At 40.2% G+C, this 24,739-nt stretch overlaps 1 protein-coding gene across 4 annotated transcripts in view; it reads left to right on the forward strand.

The window, feature by feature from the left end:
- GBF1 (golgi brefeldin A resistant guanine nucleotide exchange factor 1) overlaps window positions 1–24,739 on the forward strand; it is a 121,463-nt gene that overhangs the window by 3,199 nt on the left and 93,525 nt on the right. For all 4 annotated transcript variants that reach the window (XM_077748480.1, XM_077748482.1, XM_077748483.1 and 1 more), the window contains exons 2-3: window positions 11,023–11,128; window positions 13,245–13,311. In XM_077748480.1, the coding sequence (XP_077604606.1) occupies window positions 11,033–11,128; window positions 13,245–13,311 (163 nt within the window). In that variant the 5' untranslated portion in view covers window positions 11,023–11,032. The remainder of the gene's footprint in view (window positions 1–11,022; window positions 11,129–13,244; window positions 13,312–24,739) is intronic.

The raw sequence follows: 24,739 nt of genomic DNA on the forward strand, positions 1-24,739 counted from the left end.
TTGCTGTTTTTCAGGAGAAACTTGAAATTCATATCATTGTGTTTTAAACTCTTGGCAGTAGTTATAACGTTTTTAAAAACCTTTTTGCAGGTAGAACAAAGTATGTCTGTGGTTTGGATTTTACCCATCATCAGTGGATAATGACCTCTGATACATATGAGACTTAATCACTACAGCTCTCTATGTATAATCACACAGACTTACTTTTTATCTTGTCCTACTCTGCAAACTGTTACACTTAATTTTCACCTTGGAAGCTCTGAGTGATTAACAGATGAGTGAAAGAGAGGAGCATGGTTTCATTTTTTATCTCTAGGCTGGTAGAAGGGACATCTTTGGCCATATCTTAGTGGTTCACCTTGCATATAGTTCTTGGGATAGACTCAGAATCTCCATAGAGGGAGCAAGTGTCATGGCAGAGCTGAAGTACACTGGACACCTGATTATTGGGTTTGGGAGGATTTTCCGGTTGTGGCCTGTCAGGGCACCAACTCTTCCTAGTTTGACTTACACTTACCTCTCCACTCTTGGGATAAATTTCTTGAGCCCAGTAAGTTGTTTACTAATTCAGCAATTCTTGGTTACTCTCTATGCTTTATTAGCACAGACCTATGATATACATGGTCCTTGGCCAGCCCTGGGAATCTTATAAGCTGTATCTTTAGTGCTTCTCTGGAATGTTTGAGAGATTGAGTAAAAATAAACCTTGGAAGGGCCAGTTGAGGGTCATTTAGCTACTATCCTCTGAGAAAGCCCATCAGCTTTCTTGGTTTCTTGGTTTGCACAGCCCTGTATTAGACATCAAAGCACCAGTCTTTGTTTTTTGAGAATTTAATTTTTTTTTTCCTTTAGAGAGAGTGGGTGGTGTGGAGAGAAGGGCAGAGGGACAGAGAGGGAGGGAGGGAGATAATCTCAAGTAGGTTCCACTCTCAGTGTGGAGCGGGATGCAGGGCTCGATCCCATGACCCTGGGATCATGATCTGAGCCAAAATCAAGAGTCAGACGCTCAACTGACTGAGCCACCCAGGTGCTCTGATAATTTAATTTCTTATTGGGTAAGGACAGCTTTAAAAAAAATTCTTTAATGTTTATTTATTTTTGAGAGAGAGATAGAGCACAAGTGGGGGACGGGTAGAGCGAGAAGGAGACAGAATCTGAAGCAGGCTCCAGGTTCTCAGCTGTCAGCACAGAGCCTGATGTGGGGCTCAAACCCACAAACTGTGAGATCATGACCTGAGCCAGAGTCAGGTGCTTAGCCGACTGAGCCACACAGGCACCCCAAGGACAACTTTTAAAAGCAATTAAGAAAAAACTTTGGGGGGACGCCTGAGTGGCTCAGTTGGCTGAGCGTCCTACTTTGGCTCAGGTCATGATCTCACGGTTCATGGGTTCAAGCCCAAGGTCAGGCTCTGTGCTGAATGCTTGCTCAGAGCCTGGAGCCTGTTTTGGATTCTGTGTCTCCTTCTTTCTCTGCCCCTCCCCTGCTCACACTCTGTCTTACTCTGTCTCTCAAAATTAAATAAAAATGTAAAATAAAAAATAACACATTTAAAAAAAGAAAAAACTTTGGGGTGTCTGGCTGGCTCAGTTGGAAGAACATGTGACTGTTGATCTTGGACTTGTGAGTTTGAGCCCATATTAGGTGTAGAGATTACTTAAATATAAAAAAAAGAGAAACAACCCATAAACAATGATGTACTAGTAAGAGCTATTTGCAACCAAGGAAAATAAGACACATATATACATGTATGAAGAGTTGGCATGGGCACCTGAGTGCTCAGTAGGTTAAGTGGTTAAGTGTCCGATTCTTTATTTCAGCTCAAGTCATGATCTCACAGTTTGTGGGGTCAAGCTCCAGGTCAGGCTCTGTGCTGACAGCGTGGGCCCTGCTTCAGATTGTCTCTCTCTCAGCCTCCATATGTGGAGAAACACATATGGAATGAAGAGTTGGCATGGGCATCTGGGTGCTCAGTAGGTTAAGTGGTTAAGTGTCCGATTCTTGATTTCAGCTCAAGTCATGATCTCACGGTTTGTGGGGTCAAGCCGCAGGTCGGGCTCTGTGCTGACAGCATGGACCCTGCTTCAGATTGTCTCTCTCTCAGCCTCTCCCCAGTTTGTGCTCACCTGTGCTCTCTTTCTCTCTCAAAATAAATTAACTTGAAAAAAAGAATTGACAGTTGAATAAAGAATTATGTATTTCAGAGAAGAAACATGAACATGCAAATAGCACATGAGGAGACTTCAGGAAAATAGATGTAAAAACAGAATAGACTGGTGGACAAATGTTATTTTTGTCTATAGAGTAGCCTGTATGGAAGGTTTGTAACTTCTGGTGGAGAAACACATATGGGATGCAGAAAGAAGGTTTGCCTGCTTGGCTTAGAGTCTTTGTCTTCTATGAAGTGATTGTTCTTAAAAGAGGTTGTGAGCTGCATTATATTGGATAGTCAGTCTTTTTTTTTATTTTAATGTTTTATTTATTTCTGAGAAAGAGAGAGAGAGAGAGAGAGAGACAGTGTGAGCAGGGGAGGGTCAGAAAGAGAGGGAGAGACAGAATCTGAAACAGGCTCCAGGCTCTGAACTGGCTGTCAGCACAGAGTCCGATGCGGGGCTTAAACCCACTAACCACGAGATCATGATCTGAGCCGAAGTCGGACACTTAGCCGACTGAGCCACCCAGGCACCCCTTGAATAGTCAGTCTTGATGTTAGTCCATCCATTTGTTCATTTGGTCCTTCAGTATTTATCATTTTTCTTACAGGCATTGGGAATAAAAAGGTGAATAAATCATGGTGTCTTCCTGAGATGCTTATAGACTCATGGGAGAGACAGATTAAATGAATAATTATAAATCAGTATAAGTTGTTTAAATAGACCTATGTACAGTGTAGTGGGGTGACAGAAAAGGAGTACTACTACTCTCAGAGAGTGGGTTAGCTAGGGAAGATCTCACAGGGCAGGCATTATCATGATAACAGTTAATTTGGGGGGAGGTTTTTTTTCTCTTTAATATATGGTGCTTTTATTTTATTTTTTTTCAAGTTTAATGGAAGTAATTCCTACTTTAATACTAAATTTTTTTTTTTTACAAATAGTTTATTGTCAAATTGGTTTCCGTATAATACCCAGNATTTGGGGGAAATTTTAATAGCTTTGGTACCATGATAGGAGGAAAAAAAATACTCAAAACAGAAAAGGAACAGCACGTGCAAAGACAGACAACAAAGACCATGACTTTAAAAAGAAGGAACTTTTGGGGCACTTGTGTGGCTCAGTTGGTTAAGCATCCGACTTCTGCTCAGGTCATGATCTTAAAGTTTGCGAGTTCGAGCTCCACATCCGGCTCTCTGCTGTCAGCACGAACCACTTGGGATCCTCTTTCTCTCCCTCTCCCCATCCCTCTTTCTCTTTCTCTCTCTCTCCCCCCCCCCCTCTCCCTTCCCTCCTCTCTCTCAAAAATAAATAAGCATTAAAAAAAAAAAAAAGGAAATTTTGATGGTCTATTTCATACACACAGAGAATGCGTATAGCTTATATGGGGCATCAGTGTCCCCTACCCAGCTTAAAAAGCAGAATATCACCAAAACCAAGGCCACTTGTATATGTTTCTCTGTTAGTCACATTCCCCTTCCCCACAGTCAGTGTTCTAAATTTTTTGTAAGTTTCTCTGGGGTATGGTCTTAGTGGAATTGCTGAGATACAGGATATGAAATTACTCAGTTTTGCAAGATAATGCCAGTAATCCAGATGAATTGTATCAATTTACATATTAGCTGCTTGCTTTGTATTTTTACCAACTCCTAGTATTGTCAGATTAAAATTTTTTGTGGAGGTCCTTGGGTGGCTCAGTTGGTTGAGCAGCTGACTCTTGGTTTCAGCTCAGGTCGTGGTCTCAGGGTTCATGGGATTGAGCCTTACATAGGGACACCATGCTGATAGCACAGAGCCTGCTTGGAGTTCCCTCTCTCCCTCTCTCTGCAGCCCCTCCCCGCCTTCTCTCAAAATAAATAAGTAAACTTAAAAAAAATTTTGTGCCATTTTTGTGCTGCAAAATGGTATCTCATAAACTTATTTTATAATTTTCATGATTATTAATGGAGCTAATAACATTTTCATATATTTGCTGTTTCTATTTCCTTTTTCTCTGAAACGCTTATTCATGTCTCTTGCCATTTTTCAGGAAGATTTATATGTCTATTCTTAGAATTTTGTAATATATTATGGATATTGCTTCTTTATTAGTTATATGTGTAAAATGTACAAATATTTTCTCCCAATTTGTGACTTATTTTTTCCCTCTTTTTCATGGTATCTTTTGAACAAATGTCTGTAATTTAATATGGTCTAATTTACCAGTTGTGCTTTTTGTTTCCTGTTTAGGTGCTTCTCTCTTACGCTGAAATTATAAAAGTATTCGGTAAAAAAATAATAATAATAAAATAAAATAAAAAAATAAAAGTATTCTCATACATTATCTTCTAAAAATTTTCAAGTTTTCTGTTTCACATTTAAGTCTTGAATTCAGGGGGCGCCTGGGTGGCTTAGTTGGTTAAGCGTCCGACTTTCGCTTAGGTCATGATCTCGCGGTTCGTGGGTTCGAGCCCCGCGTCGGGCTCTGTGCTGACTGCCAGCTCAGAGCCTGGAGCCTGTTTCAGTCTGTGACTCCCTCTCTCTCTGACCCTCCCCTGCTCACACTGTCTCTTTCTCTCTCCTAGAAATAAATAAAAAAAACATTGAAAAAAAAATAAGTCTTGAATTCATTTGAAGTAGTTTTTTTGGTATTCCATGAAGTAAGGATCCAATTTGTTGTTTCTGTTTTTCCTGCTTTTGTTTAGATCTAGAGGGAGTTGCCAGTTGATAGAGCGACTCCTCTTTGAATTCTCTTGGGGTGAGTAACAGGGATGCCACAAAGCACCAGGGGAATGCTACACACAGTGCTGTCAAAGGATATATGTGGCTCACAGTCTCTGGGCCAGTGGCCTGTTGGCTAGGGATGTTAGCTACTGTGTATTTGCTATGTTATTTCTTTTTTTTTTTTTAATATTTTTATTTATTTCTAGGAGAGAGAGAGAGAGAGACAGCGTGAGCAGGGGAGGGTCAGAGAGAGAGGGAGACGCAGACTCCGAAACAGGCTCCAGGCTCTGAGCTGGCAGTCAGCACAGAGCCCGACGCGGGGCTCGAACCCACGAACCGTGAGATCATGACCTAAGCGAAAGTCGGTCGCCCAACTGACTAAGCCACCCAGGCGCCCCATTGCTATGTTATTTCTGATAGAAGATAGACCTTAAATTGTCTTCTATCAAATTTTCATGAGGTCCTCTGCAGGCCTTCGTGACCTTGCGACCAGGGGATCTAGGCTGTCACCTACCAGGCAGCAAGTGGTTCATCCAAGCTTCCCATTTGAAGCCGAAGGGCAGATTTCCTTGTGAGAATCACTCTGGGAGGAACAAATGCTCAGAGGCCTGGCAGGAGACTAAGCAACTCCCCATAGTCCTTGAAAAAAAATTCTCTTCATTCTCTAGTTGTTTCTTTTTTTACTAAGGAAAGAAGCTTAAGACAATGACTTTTTGCTTAGATCTTCACTATCTTAGAAGGTTGTTAGCTTTGGGGAGCCTGGATGGCTCAATCGTTAACATCTGATTTTGGCTCAGGTCATGCATGATCTCATGAACAGGAGATCCAGTCCCACACTGGGTGAGCATGAGCCTGTATCCGGTGGGCAGAAGCCCCGCTTTGGATAAACTCCACTTCTCTCTCTCTGCCCCTTGCTCACTTGAGCCCCCTCTCTCTCTCACTCAAAAAAAAAAAAAAGAAAGAAAAAGAAAAAAGAAAAAAAAGGAAAGAAAAAAAACAAGAAAGAAAGTTGTTAGCTTTTGGTGCCTAATAAATTTTGATCAAATGTTAGGTTGATTACCTCAGTTGGAGTCTCAGTTCAAAATTTTTTTCTTCCAGAAAGCCTTCCAAATAACTAGTAGATCCTATTAGATCTCAGTTAATCCCATTGGCACTTACTATTATTTTTTTTTTTTTGCAATTTTTAGTATAGTGTTGTTGTTTACCTATTGCTGTTATTTTCAGTATGAGTGTTTTCTCTCATTCTCTTAGTTCCTTTTTTTTTTTTTTAACGTGTTTTTGTGTTCCTCTTCTACACTGGAAGCTCNGTACTCAAACTCACAAACTGTGAGATCATGACCTGAGCCAAAGTTGGACACTCAACCAACTGAGCCACTCAGGTGCCCCTCTCTTAGTTCTTTGAAAGAGAAATTATTCTTTTTTTTTTTTTAAATATTTTTATTTCTAGGAGAGAGANAGAGAAATTATTCTTATTTTATAGTGTTCCTTTACAGGCCTTCCAAAGTATTTTTTTGAACCGCTGTCCTGCCAGGTGTGAGTCCGCCTTCCTTCCCGCTCGGCCACTGTAGCCCTTCCAAAATATTTTTTTAAAATTTATTTCTGAGAGAGAGAAAGAGAGAGGGACAGCGTGAGTAGGGGAGGGCCAGAGAGAGAGGGAGACACAGAATCTGAAGCAGTCTTCAGGCTCTGAGCTAGCTGTCAGCACAGAGCCCGAAACGAGGCTCAAACCCACGAACTGTGAGATCATGACCTGAGCCGAAGTCGGATGCTTAACCGACTGAGCCACCCAGGCACCCCCAAAATATTTTTTTATAATGATAGGTATTCAGTATACATACTGAATAATAACTGTATTTTTTCAAATGTTCACTTATATTTGAGAGAGAGATTGAGACAGAGGGCAAGCGGGGCAGGGACAAAGAGAGAGGGAGATGCAGAATATGAAGCAGGCTCCAGGCTCTGAGCTGTCAGCACAGAGCCCAGCTCGAACTCAGGAGTGGTGAGATCATGACCTGATGTGAATTCCGACCTTTAACTGACCTAGCTACCACATGTCCCTGATAATAACTATATGATGAACGCCTTCCATGATATGCCCCATACTTGCTGTTCTAGGTTTACCTCTTATTATTCCCCTAGGAATAATGTTCCAACCAGTCTGGAATAATCCTGATCCCCTAAATACCTACTGAGTTTTCCTACCTATGAGCCTTTACCCTTGCCATTCTTCCCTTATATTTTTGATTGCTTGAATCCTGTCTTTCAGTTGCCTTTCCAGAGCCCTCTGCCAGAAATAATTTTCTTTTTTCCACTACTTTGACCCTGTGTATTACTCAAGTATTGGAGAGATATATGGGCTTGTGGTATATATATGTGTTTTACCTAAACTAGATTATAAATTCCTTGTGGTGGGTAGTGACAATTCTGTATGTTGTGCCTAGTATTTTGCTTAGCATCTGTTAGGTAATGTCTTATTGACTCAAGTAAATGTTAGATAATTAACTTTGATTGCTGCTGTTAGTCATTTGTTTTGGAATAAAACAGCTATTCTTCACTTTTAATTTAAAAATAGGTAATAAGTTGGGGCGCCTGGGTGGCTTAGTCGGTTAAGCGTCCGATTTTCGCTTAGGTCATGATCTCGCGGTTCGTGGGTTCGAGCCCCGCGTCGGGCTCTGTGCTGACTGCCAGCTCAGAGCCTGGAGCCTGTTTCAGTCTGTGACTCCCTCTCTCTCTGACCCTCCCCTGCTCACGCTGTCTCTCTCTCTCTCTCCTAGAAATAAATAAAAATATTAAAAAAAAAAATAGGTAATAAGTAATATATATGTGTGACACAAAATTCAAAATGTAAAATAGAATATACAAAGAAAAGTAAGTCTTCCTCTCACCCCTGTTCCTCTATTCCCATCTCTGGAGGCAACCTTTGTTAGCAATTTCTTCAAAATCCTTCTAGAGATCTAGAACATATTCATCTTGCCTAAATAATTTAAGGAAGGAGAGATACTAGAGATTCCATCTTTTCTGATACTTAGAATTATTTTTTAATTTGTTCATCTTCAGTTTCTTTTCTTTTTTTTTAAAGATTTTTTTAAAAAATGTTTTATTTATTTCTAGGAGAGAGAGAGAGAGACAGCGTGAGCAGGGGAGGGTCAGAGAGAGAGGGAGTCACAGACTGAAATAGGCTCCAGGCTCTGAGCTGGCAGTCAGCACAGAGCCCGATGCGGGGCTCGAACCCACGAACCGCGAGATCATGACCCAAGCGAAAGTCGGACGGTTAACCGACTAAGCCACCCAGGCGCCCCTATTCATCTTCAGTTTCTTGGTTTTCCTACTTATTGTTGTGTATGTTCTCATTGTTATATCTTCTCAGGAGAGAACATTTTGTGCTTAGGACATTTGGAAAGTAGTCTTCTGGGACTTAGTTTTTTCTTTTTTCTTTTTCTTTTTTTTTAATATTTTTTTATTTATTTCTAGGAGTGAGAGAGAGACAGCATGAGCAGGGGAGGGTCAGAGAGAGAGGGAGACACAGACTCTGAAACAGGCTCCAGGCTCTGAGCTGGCAGTTAGCACAGAGCCCGATGCGGGGCTCGAACCCACGAACCGCGAGATCATGACCTAAGCGAAAGTCGGACGCTTAACCGACTAAGCCACCCAGGCGCCCCTAGTTTTTTCTTTAAATTGTCATTAAAACAAATGTGTTGTTATTTGGATTCTCTTGTGGATTGGAGGTGATATTATGCTCCTGGACAAAATTTGTATCTGTTCTTTTTTTCCTTTATTTTTTAGTTTTACTTTTTAAGTTTATGTATTTATTTTGAGAGAGACAAAGAGAGCATGAGTTGGGAAAGGGGCAGAGGGAGCATCACAAGCAGGCTCCCTGTGGTCAGTGCAAAGCCTGCCAAGGAGCCCAAACTCCCCAAACTGAGAGATCATGACCTGAATTGAAACAAAAGTTGGATGCTCAGCTGACTGAGTCACCCAGACACCCCCTTTTTCCCTTTATTATAATGGTTTTCAGGGGTGCCTGGGTGGCTCAGTCGGTTAAGCACCTGACTTTGTCCCAGGTCATGATCTCACGGTTCTGTGGGTTCAAGCCCTGCATTGGGCTCTGTGCTGACAGTTCAGAGGCTGGAGCCTGCTTTGGATTCTGTCTCTGTCCTCTGCCCCTCCCACACTCTTGCGTGTGTGCGCTCGCACACATGCGCTCTCTCTCTTTTCCTCTCTCTCTCTCTCTCTCTCTCTCTCTCAAAAATGGATAAACATTTAAATATTGTGAATTTTTTCATACTTCTTGCTTTCTGGGCACCCTGTCTTATTGCAAAATATGCAAATGGAACTACTTGAAGGATGCATTCTTTTCTGTGTATCTTTGGCTCATTTTCTTTTAGCTCTCACTAAACTCTCTAAATGCCTCATGGGCAGAAATTATATCTCATCTCTTTATTAACTTTTAATTATATTGATGGTATAGTAATATATTCTTCTTGTAAAAAATTAAAACATTCTAGATATGGCCAAAGATCCTCTGATTACTCCCTGATTTCACAGTACTTTCTCTAGAGATAACTATGGTTATTGAATTTGGGGTGTATGTATTATCTGTTAACATACATACATATTACCTGGACAAAATACGTAAAGTACACTTAGCAATGTGGGTGATTCGCAAACATAATGTTTCCAGGGAAAAGGTCAAATTGCAGAAAAATACTTGCGATAGTATATTAGTTAAATAAAGTACAGAAATAAACGGAATGATGTTATATATTATTTAAAGATACATATCAATGAAGTAAAAGTATAAAGCAACATAAAAGTTCAATAAACATCACATTTAGAATAGTGGGACCTATGGATGAAAAAGAGGAGGATGTGGTTAGGGTGAATACACAGAGACTTCCATTGTACTATTGTCAATCTGGACACTGGCTATTATATTACTCTTCTATCATATTGTATGTTAACTATTACATATTTTCAAAAACAAAAATCTAGCAGTTTAGGTAGGATGGGTTGGTTAGGTTATACATAAATGGTAACATAGAGTCATATACTACAGTATTTTTCATTCCACCGTATGTCTGACAGCTCTTTCTGTGTCTTATTTGTTTTGTATCCTTAACACTCTGAAAGATGCCTTATGCATAGTAGGTGCTTAATAAGTAAATATTTGTGGAATTCTTTCTTCTCTTACCCTGATAGTCTTACTGTTTTAACTTCCCTGAGTCTGATCTAAATTTTTATCTAACTGTATGCTCCCCTTGCCCTTTTCTCTCTTTGCTTTTTAAAATTTTGTCCTTGTGGGGAGGAGTTTTAAATAATGGAAAGCAGTAAAGTTGGTTTTACATGCTCCTAGGTTTTTCTCTATGCCAAGAAGAAATTCTGTTTTTTGTTTTTTAAAATATTTTCACCTGGGAAGAGAATTACATCTTTTCTAAGTGCTCTTCTAGGGCAGCAAAGAAAATCCTGTGTTAATTCAGTTGGGAGCACATAAAATACTAAAGTAGTATTTCAGCTTCACTTCAGAGATTCATTTAGAAGCAGCTTTAAAATGAATCTACGTTTCAGTCTATCTTATTAGAGAGTTCCTGCTATAAGCAAGTGAACTTGACTTTTCAGAACTTTTTAAAGGTTATATCACTGCCACTATCCAGTTTTCTGGAGCTAACCTGGTAGAAGGGATGTAGTCTATAAGTTGACATTGTAACTGTGGCTATTAGAAAAACAGCCTTCATTCTTTTCTTTTAACGCAAGCCTTCATTATTACTTTATTGAGGGAATAAAGAAGAACAAAAGTAAGGTCTGAAATATATTTTTAACAGACTCGTAGCACAGATGTATCTGCATACCTAAAGTCCTCACAGGAGAGATTTTGGGGTCAGGTGACTCAAGAATTTGACATGCTTGCTAGAGATTGTTGAGGTACCTTTGAGAAATTTCCTAGGTTGACACTTTTTGAGTTGTATCTTGAACTTCCAGAGACCTCTAGGTGAGCCAGGTAGCTGGATTCATAACATAAAATGGACTTCATCCCATCTTAGTATTATAGGTGGGAAATCTTGGTACTAAGAAGTTAAATCATAATTCTGACCTTAACAGGTACTAAATTAAATATGGGTATGCTCTGAGTAACCAAATATTAACTAACTTTTCTCTTAACTGTTTTGGTAGGTTTGCCAGGATGGTGGATAAAAATATTTACATCATTCAAGGGGAGATTAACATTGTGGTTGGGGCGATCAAACGAAATGCCCGATGGAGTACTCATACTCCACTGGTAAGTGGGGAATGGGCAGGTAGCTTGGTCATTGAGTTGTTGTAAGAGATCTGATGCATGGTTAAAGGAGTTATCAATTTCCCGGTAATAATGAGAGTAGAAGGAATTCAGAGTTGTTCTTGGTATCAAGGACACTTCTGTTTTATTCCAACTAGTGTCAGATTTATAGGCTGCCTTTTTTGCTCTTGGACCCAAAAGATGATACTGTTTTTCTTCTAGTTATTTTTATAGACAACTTAAGGTACTACTTGGGAACTCTTAAATATGCCTAAAAGTGTCAGAAAGATGCATTATCTTCAAATCTCCTAGGACTATAATTAACTATCAAAATGATACATGGAGTGTGATTTGGTGGGACTCCTTAGGAATAGGAGTATATCGAGCAGGCCATGTCTTGCCAATCAGATGAGTAAGAAACTTACCAGTTGTAAAACTGGCTTTCTTTGTTGTATATGTATGTTCAAGGATATTTTTTGTGCAGTTATATAAAACAACTTTTGGCACAATTGTAAAAACAAGTTTAGACATTTCTAACTCAGTGGATATGTATATATGTATTTGGAAATTTCTTATGTTCATTTATAAAAATGGATTGGTTAGTGGTGCCTGGTTAGCTCAATTGGTAGAATGCGACTTTTGATCTTGAGGTTGTAAATTTCAGCCCCACGTTGGGTATAGAGATTACTTCAAAATAGTCTTATTATTATTATTTTAGTAGGCTTCATGCCCAGTGTGGGGCTTGAATTCATGACCCTGAGATTAAGAGTCACATGCTCTACTGACTGAGCCAGCCAGGTGCTGCAAAGACTTTTTTTAAAAAATCTTATTTTTGAGTAATCTCTCCACCCAGTGTGGGGCTTGAACCTGCAACCCCAAGATCAGGAGTCCCATGCTCCACTGGCTGAGTCAGCCAGGTGCTCCAGAAATAAAATCTTTAAAAAAAAAAAAAATGGTTTAGGAGTGCCTGGGTAGCTTAGTCTCTTAAGTGTCTGACTTGATTTTGGCTCAGGTCATGATCTCATGTCATGGGGTGAGCCCTGCGTGGGGCTCTGCGTTGACAGCACAGAGCCTGCTTGGGATTCTGTCTCTCCCTCTCTCTCTGTCCCTCCCCTACTCATGCATATTCTTGCACTCTCTCAAATAAACATTAGAAAATAAATAAAAATGGTTTAGAAGTGGGAGTGGAATCAGCAATGTCTTTGAAATTAATATGTACGATTATATAATGAGTATGAAGAAGGAGAAGAGATAGAGTAATACATGTAATTTAGTCTATTGAGATGCTATAACAAAATACCACAGATTAGGTGACTTGTAAACAAGAGAAATTTATTTCTCACAGTTCTGGAGACTGGAAGTCCAAGATCAGGATGGCAGCATGGTCAGATGAGGGCCCTCTTTTGAGTCTCAGACTTCTCATATCCTCACATGATAGAAGGGGCAAGGGAGGTCTCTTGAGCCTCTTTTATAAGGATATTAGTTCCATTCATGAGGGCAGAACTGTCACCCACCTGAAGGCCCTAATCACCCACCTTTTAAAGGCTCTACTTCTTATACCATCATATTGGACATTAGGATTTTCATATAGAAGTTTTGAGGGGATTGGGGCACCTGAGTGGCTCAGTCTTGAGTATCCGACCTCGGCTCAGGTCATGATTTCACGGTTTGTGAGTTTGAGCCCCACATCGGGTTTTGTGGTGACAGCTCAGAGCTTGGAGCTTGCTTAGGATTCTGTATCTCTTCCTGCTTTCTCTTTCCCTCCCCTGCTTGCACACTGTCTGTCTCTTTCCAAAATAAACATTAAAAAAAAAAAAAAGTTTTGAGGGGACACAAACATTTAGACCGTGGCATGTATAAAGGCCCTGGCAATCTACGGTAGCTTGAGTGCTATGGTCATGGTATAGATTAGTATTTCAGGATTATATTTTAGGTAAGTCCAGAGTATCTTTTTGAAATAGGACATCAGGGAACTGGAAAACTGAATTATGGCTAACTTTCTTTTCCTCAAAAAGAAAACTTAATCATTGGATTCAGACAAAGAATGCTTGATCTGTCTGTTATTTCCTTTTTCCTCTTTGATACTGACTTTTTTTTTTTTAAACATATGTGTTAATAGGATGAAGAACGTGATCCTCTGCTGCATAGTTTCAGTCATCTAAAGGAGGTTTTGAACAATATAACAGGTAAGTCCTCATATCTAGGTAGGATTACTTATCCTGGTAAAAAGAACATGTGTTTTTATTGCAGGGATGGACAGACTTTCTTTGTAAAGGACTATGTAGTAAATGTTTTAGATTTTGAAGGCCATAGCAACTGTGCAACTACTCAATTCTGCCATTATAGCTCAAAGGCAGATATAATACTTGAATGAGTGATAAATACTTTTTTTCTTTTTTTTTTGCATTGCTGGTCCTTTTCCTTGAGTTCCTAGGAGGATGTCCTACTTTCCTGGGGTATCAGTGTTCATACAATTAATAAGCTTCCTTTATTGTTTGAGTTATAATGAAGTTATTGTGGGTGATTTTTTGGTTTTGTTTTAACTTCTTTCTTTCTCTACCTTATGCATGCTATGAGGTAGGAAGTCTTCTTACAGTTGGTGGCACAAGTGAAGTTGTTAGTACTTGCAGCAAAACTCTTGCCTTATAGAAGGTCATCACTTTTAGGGCCTTAATTCTGTGTAATGCAGATCTTTCATTCTTCATGTATTCCTGGAATCATTTGTCCCTTTTTTCATATCTGTTTTCCTAATCATAATAACTTTATATAATAGTCATATGTTTAGAGTTTTCTTTTTTTTATTTTTTTTAAATGTTTATTTCTGAGAGAGAGAGACAGAGTGTGAGTGGGAGAGGGGCAGAGAGAGGGAGACAGAATCTGAAGCAGGGTCCAGACTCTGAGCTGTCAGCACGGAGCCCGACTCAGGGCTGAACCCAGGAACCTTAAGATGATGACCTGAGCTGAAGTTGGACGCTTAAGCAGCTGAGCCACTCAGGCGCCCCCATATATTTAGAATTTTCAAAGCTGCTTCCATGTTTATTACTTTATTGAACTTTTACACAACTCTGTGAAAGTGGTGTAGCAGGTGTTGTGCTCTTTTTATGAATGAAGTTGAAGCCCAGAGATATTTTCAGTGATTTAGCTGAGGTCCATTGATCCTGAGAGATGAAGACATAACTAGAGTTCAGGCCTGGTTTAGTGCCCTGGTCTGCATTGCTTCTGTACATACAATTAGAGGAGACTGTATGCAGGAAGTGCCTTCTGTTATGTATATGTATTTGATGGAGGAGGCAGCAAATCTTAACATCTTTGGCTTTTTCAAGGGGAAAGATAGACTGAAAGGGAAAGCCTCAGAGCTGTGTTCCTCTGTCAACCATAGAGGCTTTTGCAAAGTATATTCCTGGAATGTTTTTTAGCTAGTAACATATCTAAGACAATTGGAAAGTTTCTAGGATTCTGCAAGTTAAATAAACAATAAACCAGTTTTCTCCTTTCATGAGAAATGTAGGAGAATATCTGGAGGAAAATTCCTTTTTCTTTTCTTAAACATGGGCTGAAGTTATGTAAAGGTTCCCTGCATGTTTTCTTTATAGGAACATTTTCAGTTGAAAAGCATTGGACATGTTAGTCAAGGATCAAGTATAGAGGAAGTGGCTGGTTGTTAGCCAGTTAGCAAGGCTAAAGCTGCAATTAGGTGGCATGTTCTTATTTTATGGCTAGTACTTTAAGTGACTTAGCTGCTTTAGGAAGTTGGCTACTTGCACAGATTTTTTTTTTTTTTTTGACTTTACAGATAAAGCTTACATATCAATTGGAAAGAAAATGTAGTGAGTAAGTATTTACAACTCTTTTTGGTGACGAAAGTTCACAGTGTAGTTGATCCTTGAACAATACGGATTTGAACTGTGTAGGTCCACTTATATGTGGATTTTTTCCCAGTAAATACAGTACTATAACAGTACTATAGGTAAAATAAATGACTTTTTTTTAAAGATCTTATTTTCAAGTAATCTGTACACCCAATGTGGGGCTTGAATTCACAGCCTTGAGAGTAACAGTCACATGCTCCACCGACTGAGCCAGCCAGACGCCCCTTCCTTATGACTTTCTTAATAATATTTTCTTTTCACTAGCTACTTTATTAGAAGAATACAATATATAATATGACATATGAAAGATATACTAATTATGTTGTCAGTAAATCTTCTGGTTAACAGGCTATTGGTAGTTACATTTTGGGGGAGTCCACAGTTATACATGGATTTTCTACCATAAGGGGTGTTGTTGCCCAAACGCCTATGTTGTTAAAGGGCCAACTGTACTATCTTTTTTTTTTAATTTTTTTTAATTTATTTTTTTAATGTTTTTTTTTTTTTATTTATTTCTAGGAGAGAGAGACAGCGTGAGCAGGGGAGGGTCAGAGAGAGAGGGAGTCACAGACTGAAACAGGCTCCAGGCTCTGAGCTGGCAGTCAGCACAGAGCCCGACGCGGGGCTCGAACCCACGAACCGTGAGATCATGACCTAAGCGAAAGTCGGACGCTTAACCGACTAAGCCACCCAGGCGCCCCAAGGGCCAACTGTACTATCTTTCTAAGAGATGTGAAGAGGATTAAATGCAACATTCGACAGTTTATACACTGTGAAATATTGGTGTTGTATGTGGTTGGAAACACCCTAGAATGGCTGAGATCAGACTAGAGCAGCTTGTAGGCCTTTTGGGCACTCCGGACACCTTGAGGAGCTGACGTGGTGCTGTTTCCTGATAGAGGCACATTTCCTGCTTGCTGTCTAATCCATATCCCACACTTGTTTTCTCTATCCTGACATATCTCTGACATGTCTCAAGAGAACTATATCTGTGGCGACTGGTGCAGTCCAGGACTTAGGGTTTCTAGACCATCTAAGAGCTGCCAAAGTTGAGTCTGTGCTTAATTTTCCTACATCTTTGAGTCAGGAATCCAGATTATCTGCTACTTGAAACTAATAAAACCAGAATGTGCTGAGGAGCCAGTTCTGTCACTGGTACTAAGAACATAGCTGGGTGGTGCCAAGCTTTCTCCTGGAGCAAGGAAGAAGGTGGTAGTATTTTCCAGAGCAGATGTTGAAATGGTGCCTGCCAAGGTTGCCCATTGTTCTTAGGTTTTAACGTATTACCTGCCTGAAAAAATGACAGAGTGGACCCGAAATAGAACATTTCATAGTCTTCTGATTATTACAGTGCTGGTTTCCAGGAAGCAAGTTTATGGGTCAGCTGCCCCTGTGGTCCTGGACTCTGTGGTCCATGACCAATTTCTTGTTTCTTTTACTGAGACAAACAGATTTTTCTGATTGGCAGTGTCAGGAGGACTGCTTTCTTGGAAGCCTGTTAATGGTAGGAGGCTGGGAAAGGGTTTTGAATTTGGAGACAGAAACTGAACGGATTGCCTGTGCTGTGTGACTGGGAATGGTGTCCCACCTAGATTGGAGGAAGCCTGGCAGGAATTCTAGGACTTCCATTCAGTTTAACTCATGAAACTGACTTGGGCTTAGACTCTTCTTACAGAGGCTTTCTATTTGCTTTCTTCTAGGCTATCTGCTAGCTTGGTTGGTTAAGAATATCACTATTGGGGGCACCTGGGTGGCTCAGTCGGTTAACTGTCCAGCTTCAGTTCAGGTCATGATCTCACAGTCTGCGAGTTCGAGCTCCGCATTGGGCTCTGTGCTGACAGCTCAGAGCCTGGAGCCTGCTTCACATTCTGTGACTCCTTCTCTCTCTGACTCTCCCCCACTCACGCTCTGTCTCTCTCACTCTCAAAAATGACTAATGTAAAAAAAAAAAAGAATATCACTATTGGAAATGGGTAGTTGATTAGACATAGACAGTGAACCGAAATAATTTTTTTTCTTATAAAAAGAGGATCTTTTAAGTAGATAAACACTACCTGCTCGTCTAGGAGTATTATCTGAGCATTGTGAAAGAAATAAGTCCTTTGTCTCTAATAAGGTTGGCTCAGTCCATACCAGTGATTCTCGCAGATACATGTCTCTGGACTACATTTGCAGTCAGTATTTGCCCAAACCGCATGACAACTACACGCCCTGTAGCATTTAGAGTAATAAAATAGTCTAATGCCAAATCTAAAATGATAGTTGCACTTGGAAGATACAGGGTGCCTTAAGAGCAGAGTTTGCATGTTGCTATTTTGGATAAAGCCTTAGCTTACCACCAGTGAGACTTGACTGCTGCCCCTCATTTGGTTTTTAAGCCTTCTTTGGAATCCTTTTAGGAGGTTATTCTAAAGGAGTTAAAGCAGATGTGTGGTTACCAGAGGTGGGTGTGGTATGGGGAGAGAATACAAATGGGTATAGGGTTTCTTTTTGGGGTGATGAAAATGTTCTAGAATTAGATAGTGGTGATGGTTGTACAACTTTGTGAATATATTTAAAAACATTGCATTGTACACTTTAAAAGGGTAAAGTTTATGGCGTATGGATTACATCTTAATTTTTAAAAATGGCAAATGTAGGCTGGATGAGTGATGGGATTCGCCAGTTCTTCCTCAGGACTCAGAGCAGTGGAGGGAAGCCTCTGTAGTTGCTGCTATGCTTTGAACCCATTACCCAGCAAAGGCAGCATAAGGCTCTGTTCAGCCTCTTGGCCCAGTTTGTCCTTTTATGTCTCTCTCATTAACTCAAAAAGCACATGGCTTTTATATTTAAATTTATTCAAGCTGTAATCTTTGACATTTGAGTTAGCTTTTAGTACAGTTTTGCATTTATAGTAATATATATTATGTATTTTCTCTATCCCCAAAGAATCCGTTTTAATCTTTTCCGGATGCAAATTTCAGGCTGTCTTGTCCCATCTCCCCTCTCTTGCTCTCTTTCCCCTCCCCCCACGGAGTGTGTTTGATCAGGTGTGGCAGGAATATCCACTGTCAAGCTGCGCCCTTTATATTAGTCAATATTATCCTTCTCCCCCCTCCCTGTCTGTCTGCCCCGTTGGGCTTTCCCAGTTGATTTATAATTTTGGAATTCTCATCGGAGTCTGTAATACAGTTTGTTCATTATTTAACCAAAACCTGTTTAATGAGCAGAGAGAGGCAATGTAAATGTTAGGCATGTTGCAGTGATGTACCTTTGTGCTTCTCAAAGCGGGTGGGTAGTTAACTCTGTGCTGCCTGCAGGGCTGGGGTGTCTTGGCCTTAGGGGCAGGACTACTGCCTCTCTCTTACATCTGTCGGAGATCTGCCATGGGCTTAGATTCCTAAGACATGTTTCCTTTTATCCTTCTAGAGATCTTGTGGGGGCTCTTGTATATCTTCAGTCTCACAGCTAGATCAGGTGGTTAGATCTGTGGCATGGGATGGGGGGTTAAAGGGGAAGTGAAATATTAGGATACTTGGTACTTCTCCTGATTTTAGATCTGAAAAAAGTAAGCAGTTTAGAAGAAGCCTTCTAGCCAACATGATCTGTGTTTTTTTATCCTTTTGTTCCCCAACTAGACAAGTCCTTGCAAGCTTTAGTGCCCTCAACCAATATAGCTTCATGGAAAGGGCTAGTCAGTTGTGATTTGTGGTGTTTGGCTATGGTCACCTGCTTCCAGATGTAGGCTGCTTTTGTCCTTGGTCTTTAACCTCAGATCATTTCAAAGAGGTTCTTTTCCAGGAAATTTTTGGTTTACTTTTTATTTTTTAAAGTTTTATTTATTTAAGTAGTCCCTATACCCAATGTGAGGCTTGAACTGATGATTCTGAATTCAAGAGTCTCATGCTCTTCAGGTTGAGCCAGCCAGGTACCCCAGGAAATTTTTGGTTTAAAGCAGAGAGAGCAGAATAGTCTACAAGTATCACAACCAGAATCTTCTCTTAAGAGATTACCTCTTTTTTTAAATTTTATGTTTATATTTTGAGAGAGAGCACAAGCAAAGAAGGGGCAGAGAAAGGAGAGAAAGAATCACAAGCTGGTTCTGTGGTATCAGCACAGAGCCTGATACGGGGCTTGAAGTCACAAACCATGAGATTATGACCTGAGCCAAAACCAAGAGCCAGATGCTTAACCGACTGAGCCACCTTGGTACCCCATTAATTTTTTTTTTGATGTGTGTTTATTTTTGAGAGAGAGAAAGACAGAGCGCCAGTGGGGGAGGGGCAGAGAGAGAGGGAGACACAGAATCTAAAGCAGGCTCCAGGCGCTGAGCTGTCAGCACAGAGCCCGACGTGGGGCTCGAACCCACAGACTGCGAAATCATGACCTGAGCTGAAGTTGGATGCTTAACTGACTGAGCCACCCAGGCGCCCCAGGGATTACCTCTTAATGCCTTTAAAGCCTTTAGGGCCAGAGCTTGAGAGACACTTCTTAGTCGTGTTTGTGTTGGAGATGGTGGGGATGGGGTAGAGTGGGTAGTGAATTTGCCTTTGGAGATTTAACCCTAGATATTTTTAATCCTGAGGACCTATGAGGATTGCGGGTATTTGGCATAAGACTAAGATGGTCTTAAGGCCAAGTGTAAGCACCTGTATTAACTATGGAACTGTTCTAGCTTCCTGGACCTTTTCTAGCTTGGGTTCAACAAGAATTTGAATTCCTTCTGGATCTGGCTTATTGGATTGCTTCTAACCATTATTTATTGAATTTCTGCTATGTTCTAGGCATTTTGATTAGGCACTTAGGGACTGGGTTTGTAATGGTAAACAGTCAGACTTCCTGCCCTTATAGCCACTGGTTTTACAAGACGAGTGGCTCTAGCTGACCATTCTAAGGCTAACTTTTATAGCCTCTATTCTATGCCATACAGTTCCCTATCAGGCATGGAATGAATGATAGTGAATGAGGGCAGTCTGTTGCCATCTTTTCATGTCTTGTAACAAACAAGCCAAAGAAATGAGCAAAAATTATTGCATGTATATCTGCTTATTTGGCTTTCTCATATAAAGCAGTTCTGGCCAGAGTTTATATATTCCCAAAGACATTGGTGGTTTGCCTTGAGTAACTCTGAGGGAGAGGATTTTTTTTTTTTTTTTTTAACTGGACAGTAAGGTATGGTATCCTTGAGTTTAAGAGGGAGAAGCAGGTGCCTGGAGAAAGTAGATGTATCAGGAGTTTATTTAAATATAGTTTATCCTGGACAAACACACCTGTAGAGTACTGTCTGTCTCAAGCTTTGTGAATTCAGAGTCTGAGCTAGGAGATTTGAATCCATGTAACCTCCAGAGGTTTGCAGAGAACATTTAAACAGAGTCTAGAAGCCAACCTGGGAAGAATGATGACTTAACATCTGTCTGGGTCAGGTCTCTTCGAAATACCCTTCTAAGAAGAAGCAAAACTGTTTAAGGATGCCTCATACCTCAAGTTTAATCTGTTTAATTTAGAACATGGGAAGGTGTCAGGAAGAGAGACCTTATAAAGAAAAAGATTGACTAAGTATACATTATTTAAAACATTTTTTTCTTAGAGTTATTTCCTATACTGATTGACTGCATATATTAATTTTTTCCATAAGGGCCCGTAGTTTGGGGAGTAGTAAGCAATATATCATTGTTAGCATGAGAAGAAGGTTCAGTGAGTCATTAGCTTTGTCCCACTTGGAATTGAGCTTGTGAATTGTTCAAGGCCTAAGTGGAGACTGAAAGAACCAAATGTGTATGATAACATCCGGCAGACAAATTCGTGTAATGGGTTGAGTGTTGGAAGAACAAGGTTGGGTGCACTTATATAAGTATTTCTTGTGCCCTTTTTGACTTTTTTATTCTGTAGTAAAAGATTGTGTTAGTTTGGAGATCACTGAGCAACACATCAAGATGTGACCTGAATTTGAGTCAGACTGACTCTGGTATCTTAGAATCTTGGTAGCTTGAGTGGCATTTCAGTACAGTAAGAGAAAATAAAGATACTGGGATTCTTTTTTCCCCACGTAATATTCATATCAAGAAGGTGACTCTGAGGTGTGTTTTGATAATTTTGTCATTTCTTTTCCTGGGCCTTACCCAAATGATCTGAGTCCTTCTGACTTGACACTTCTAAACCAAGAAGCTCTTCCAAACATTTGTTTGTCTTAGAGATTAGAAAATGAAGACTTTGGAGAAGCAGCTCTGCATAGTCTGGCTTCTTAGGAGCCCAGTTCTCCCTTTTTCTCTCCATAATATTTAAACACATTTAGCCATCAGTACTGGTTGGCTGGCACATTTTCTACTACATGTATCTGAAAGTGGGTTATGATAAAAAGGGCATTCTTTTTTTCTTTTAAAGTTTATTTACTTTTGGGAGAGAGAGAGAAAAAACATGAGTCGGGGAAGGGCAGAGAGTTAGAGAGAGAATCCCAAGCAGACTCCGCACTGTCACCACAGAGCCCTGTACGGGGCTTGAACTCATGAACTGTGAGGTTATGACCTGAGCTGAAGTTGGACGTTTAGCTGACTGAGCCACCCAATTGCCGCCAAAAAGGCATTCTTTTTTTTTTTTTAAGGTAACTTAAAAAAATTTTTTTAAATGTTTTATTTATTTCTGAGAGAGAAAGAGAGACATTGTGAGCAGGGGAGGCTCAGAGAGAGAGGGAGACACAGAATCTGAAACAGGCTCCAGGCTCTGAGCTGGCAGTCAGCACAGAGCCCGACGCGGGGCTCGAACCCACGAACTGTGAGATCATGACCTGAGCCGAAGTCAGACGCTTAACCGATTGAGCCACCCACGTGTCCCCAAAAAGGCATTCTTAATAGCTTGGATTCAGAAGTAGAGACAGAGGAACCTAATTTTTTTCTAGGAGAGGTTAAGGGAGACTGACCGTGTGGTCTGAAGTGGGTATCAAAGTTGCTGGTATTGTTGTCATTGCCATTGTCCTCTTTGGCACTCACCTCTTGAGGCCTGAAATTTCTCTCGGAGTATGTGGCCAGCTTGCCATGACAGCAGTCAGATGAACAAAAAGAGGAAAAGCCAGCTGCTGCTTTGTTTTTAATAAGGGTGCAGGCAGAGTCTCTTTCTTCTTTTCCACCCACTCAAATTCAGGGTAAGTGCCAAGAGAGTTTCAGAAGAAGCCAAATGTTTGAAATTCAAAGTGCAGTTTTGTTTAGAGATAGTAAAGAGTTATTTGTCTCAGCCTTGCCTTCTCTAACCACCTCTCTATGTTCATAGATGCTTAATTGGTCATCCTAGTTTTTAAAGTGATATTGGATATGTTTATGGAAAGGATGACTACATTTGTCTTCTCTCCTGGCATCCATTAGAAGATAGATATGGGTATACTGCAAAATGAAGATTCAGTCATTTCAGCTCAGATCACCTCATTAAGAAAGGGTAGTTGATGGAGAGCAGTGACTACCTTAAGCTCTTAGGTTTGCTTCTGGAAACCAGAAGATAAGATGCTCCTTAATGGGTTTAAGGCTTTTGTTTCTTTACTTTGGTCTTTGGAGATCCTGAAGATTTAGATGGACAAGGACTCCTGGCTGCCTATTGTCTGGCTTCTCCCCACATACCTCTTCTGCAAACCAGCCCTCTGTTACCACTGTAGGTTGAGTTGTGAAGGGCTGCCACATGTGCACACATCACAACTGACCTTTCCTTGTTCCACGCTTATTCAGCAATTACTTGCCCATTTGTGGAACTCACATTATTGCCTTGGGTTTCTGGCCCAGTGTGAAGTGGGAGCATCCAGGAAGTGGCCTGATAGACTGTACATCAGAGAGCAATAAATTGGCATATGATTTGGTGGAAAGGCAGGGCCAGATGTAGTGTGGGAGCAAGGGTTTTTCTGCGTTCAGCCATGCAGCTTGCTTCCAGGTGTCCTGGAAAGCAGCTTGGGAACTGGAGGCTAAGGGTAGTTGGGAACATTAACTAGGGAGGAAAAGTATCAAAAGGACTTCAGTGTTATCTGTGATGGGCCTTGAATTGGGAAAAATCCTCTAAAAGTAGAGGGACAAATGAAATTTCCCTGATTTTGGTAGGGATTTTTCCACTGATTATTCTTTCCTTTCAAATCAAGTGAGTTATTAATTGGTAGGAAAAATACAAAACTTGGGAGACTCCTAACAGGGAAAGTTTGTTAATAAAGCCTCATTCCACATGAGCTTTTTCATGAGGGCTCATTCTTCTCTTTGGGCAAACAACAGATTTAAGAAAACTGGCTCCAAAATGACGATAAAGTGAGAACTAAGATATTATTCTCACTGCTCTACCATGGGCTAGAGTGGCATCTTTCAGACTGCAAGTTGCATTCTGTTAGTGGATTGTGAAATCATTTTAAAGGGTCACACAGCATTTTCTTCTGTTTTTTGTTTGTTTGTTTTTAAGGATTTTTTAAAATGTTTATTTTTGAGAGAAAGAGAAAGAGTATGAGTGAGGAAGAGGCAGAGAGGGAGAGGGAGACACAGAATCAAAGCAGACTCCAGGCTCTGAGCTGTTAACAGAAAGCCTGGTGTGAGGCTTGAATCCACAAACCATGAGATCATGACCTGAGCTGAAGTCGGACACTTAACTAACTGACCCACCTAGTCGCCTCTCCTCAGTTTTTTATTGTGAAAAATTTTAAACTTCTACACACTTATTTTCATACTTACTATTAACATTTAGTCATATTTGCTTTTTTTTTTAATGATTATTTATTCTGAGAGAGAGGAGAATGTGTACGAGCAAATGTGGAAGAGGCAGAGAGAGGATTCAAAGCGCTCCATGCTGTTAACACAGAGCCTGGCGTGGGGTTTGATCTCATGAATTGTGAGATCACAACTTGAGAGGAAATGAAGAGTAAGATGCTTAAACGACGGAGTCACCTAGGTTCTACCCGTCTGTATTTGCATTATCCATAGATATGTGTGTATTATTATTTTTTAAACGTTTATTTATTTACTTTTTGAGAGAGAGCGAGCGAGCACAAATGGGGGAGGAGCCAGGAGGTGGGTGGGAAACAGAGAATCTGAAGCAAGCTCTGAGCTGTCAGTGCAGAGCCTGACATGGGGCTCAAACTCAAACACACACCGTGAGAGTATGACCTGAGCCGAAGTTGGATGTTTAACACACTGAGCCACCCCAGTTGCCCCTGTGTGTATTATTTTTTATAAGCTACTTTAAAATCTTACCCTTGAATACTTCAGCATTCATCCTAAATAAGGACATTCTCTTGCATAATCATAGTACCGTTATCACTCCTAAGAAACTTAACAATAATTTACCAATATTAGTTAAAATCCAGTCCATGTTAAAAATTTCTATTTTGCCTCCAAACTGCCTTTTATAACGATAGCCAGTTTTATAAACCAAAATTCAAGCAAAATTCTCATTTCATTAGGTAGTTATATCTCTGTTGACTTTTAAAATCTAAGATAGTTTTCTCCACCTTTTTTTTTTTTTAATTCTCTAGGCATAGAGTTTTTGAAGAGACTAGGCCATTTATCTTTAGAATGTTGCATGTTGTGGGTTTGTCTGTGTTCTTGTGGTATCATTTAACTTGTCTCTCTATCACATGTATTTCCTATATTCTAGAAGTTAGGATTAAAGGCTTAATTTAATGCAGGTTAAACATTTTTGGCGAGAGTACTTTATAGATGATATTGTGTATTTCATATTATATCATCACAGGAAGTATATACTGTCAGGTTGGTCCCACTATTCGTGGTAGTAAGTTTGATTACTTGCTTCTGGTTGT

The sequence above is a fragment of the Crocuta crocuta genome, unplaced genomic scaffold (assembly GCF_008692635.1).
Source record: "Crocuta crocuta isolate KB4526 unplaced genomic scaffold, BGI_CrCroc_1.0 scaffold619, whole genome shotgun sequence".
Classification (NCBI taxonomy): Eukaryota; Metazoa; Chordata; class Mammalia; order Carnivora; family Hyaenidae; genus Crocuta; species Crocuta crocuta.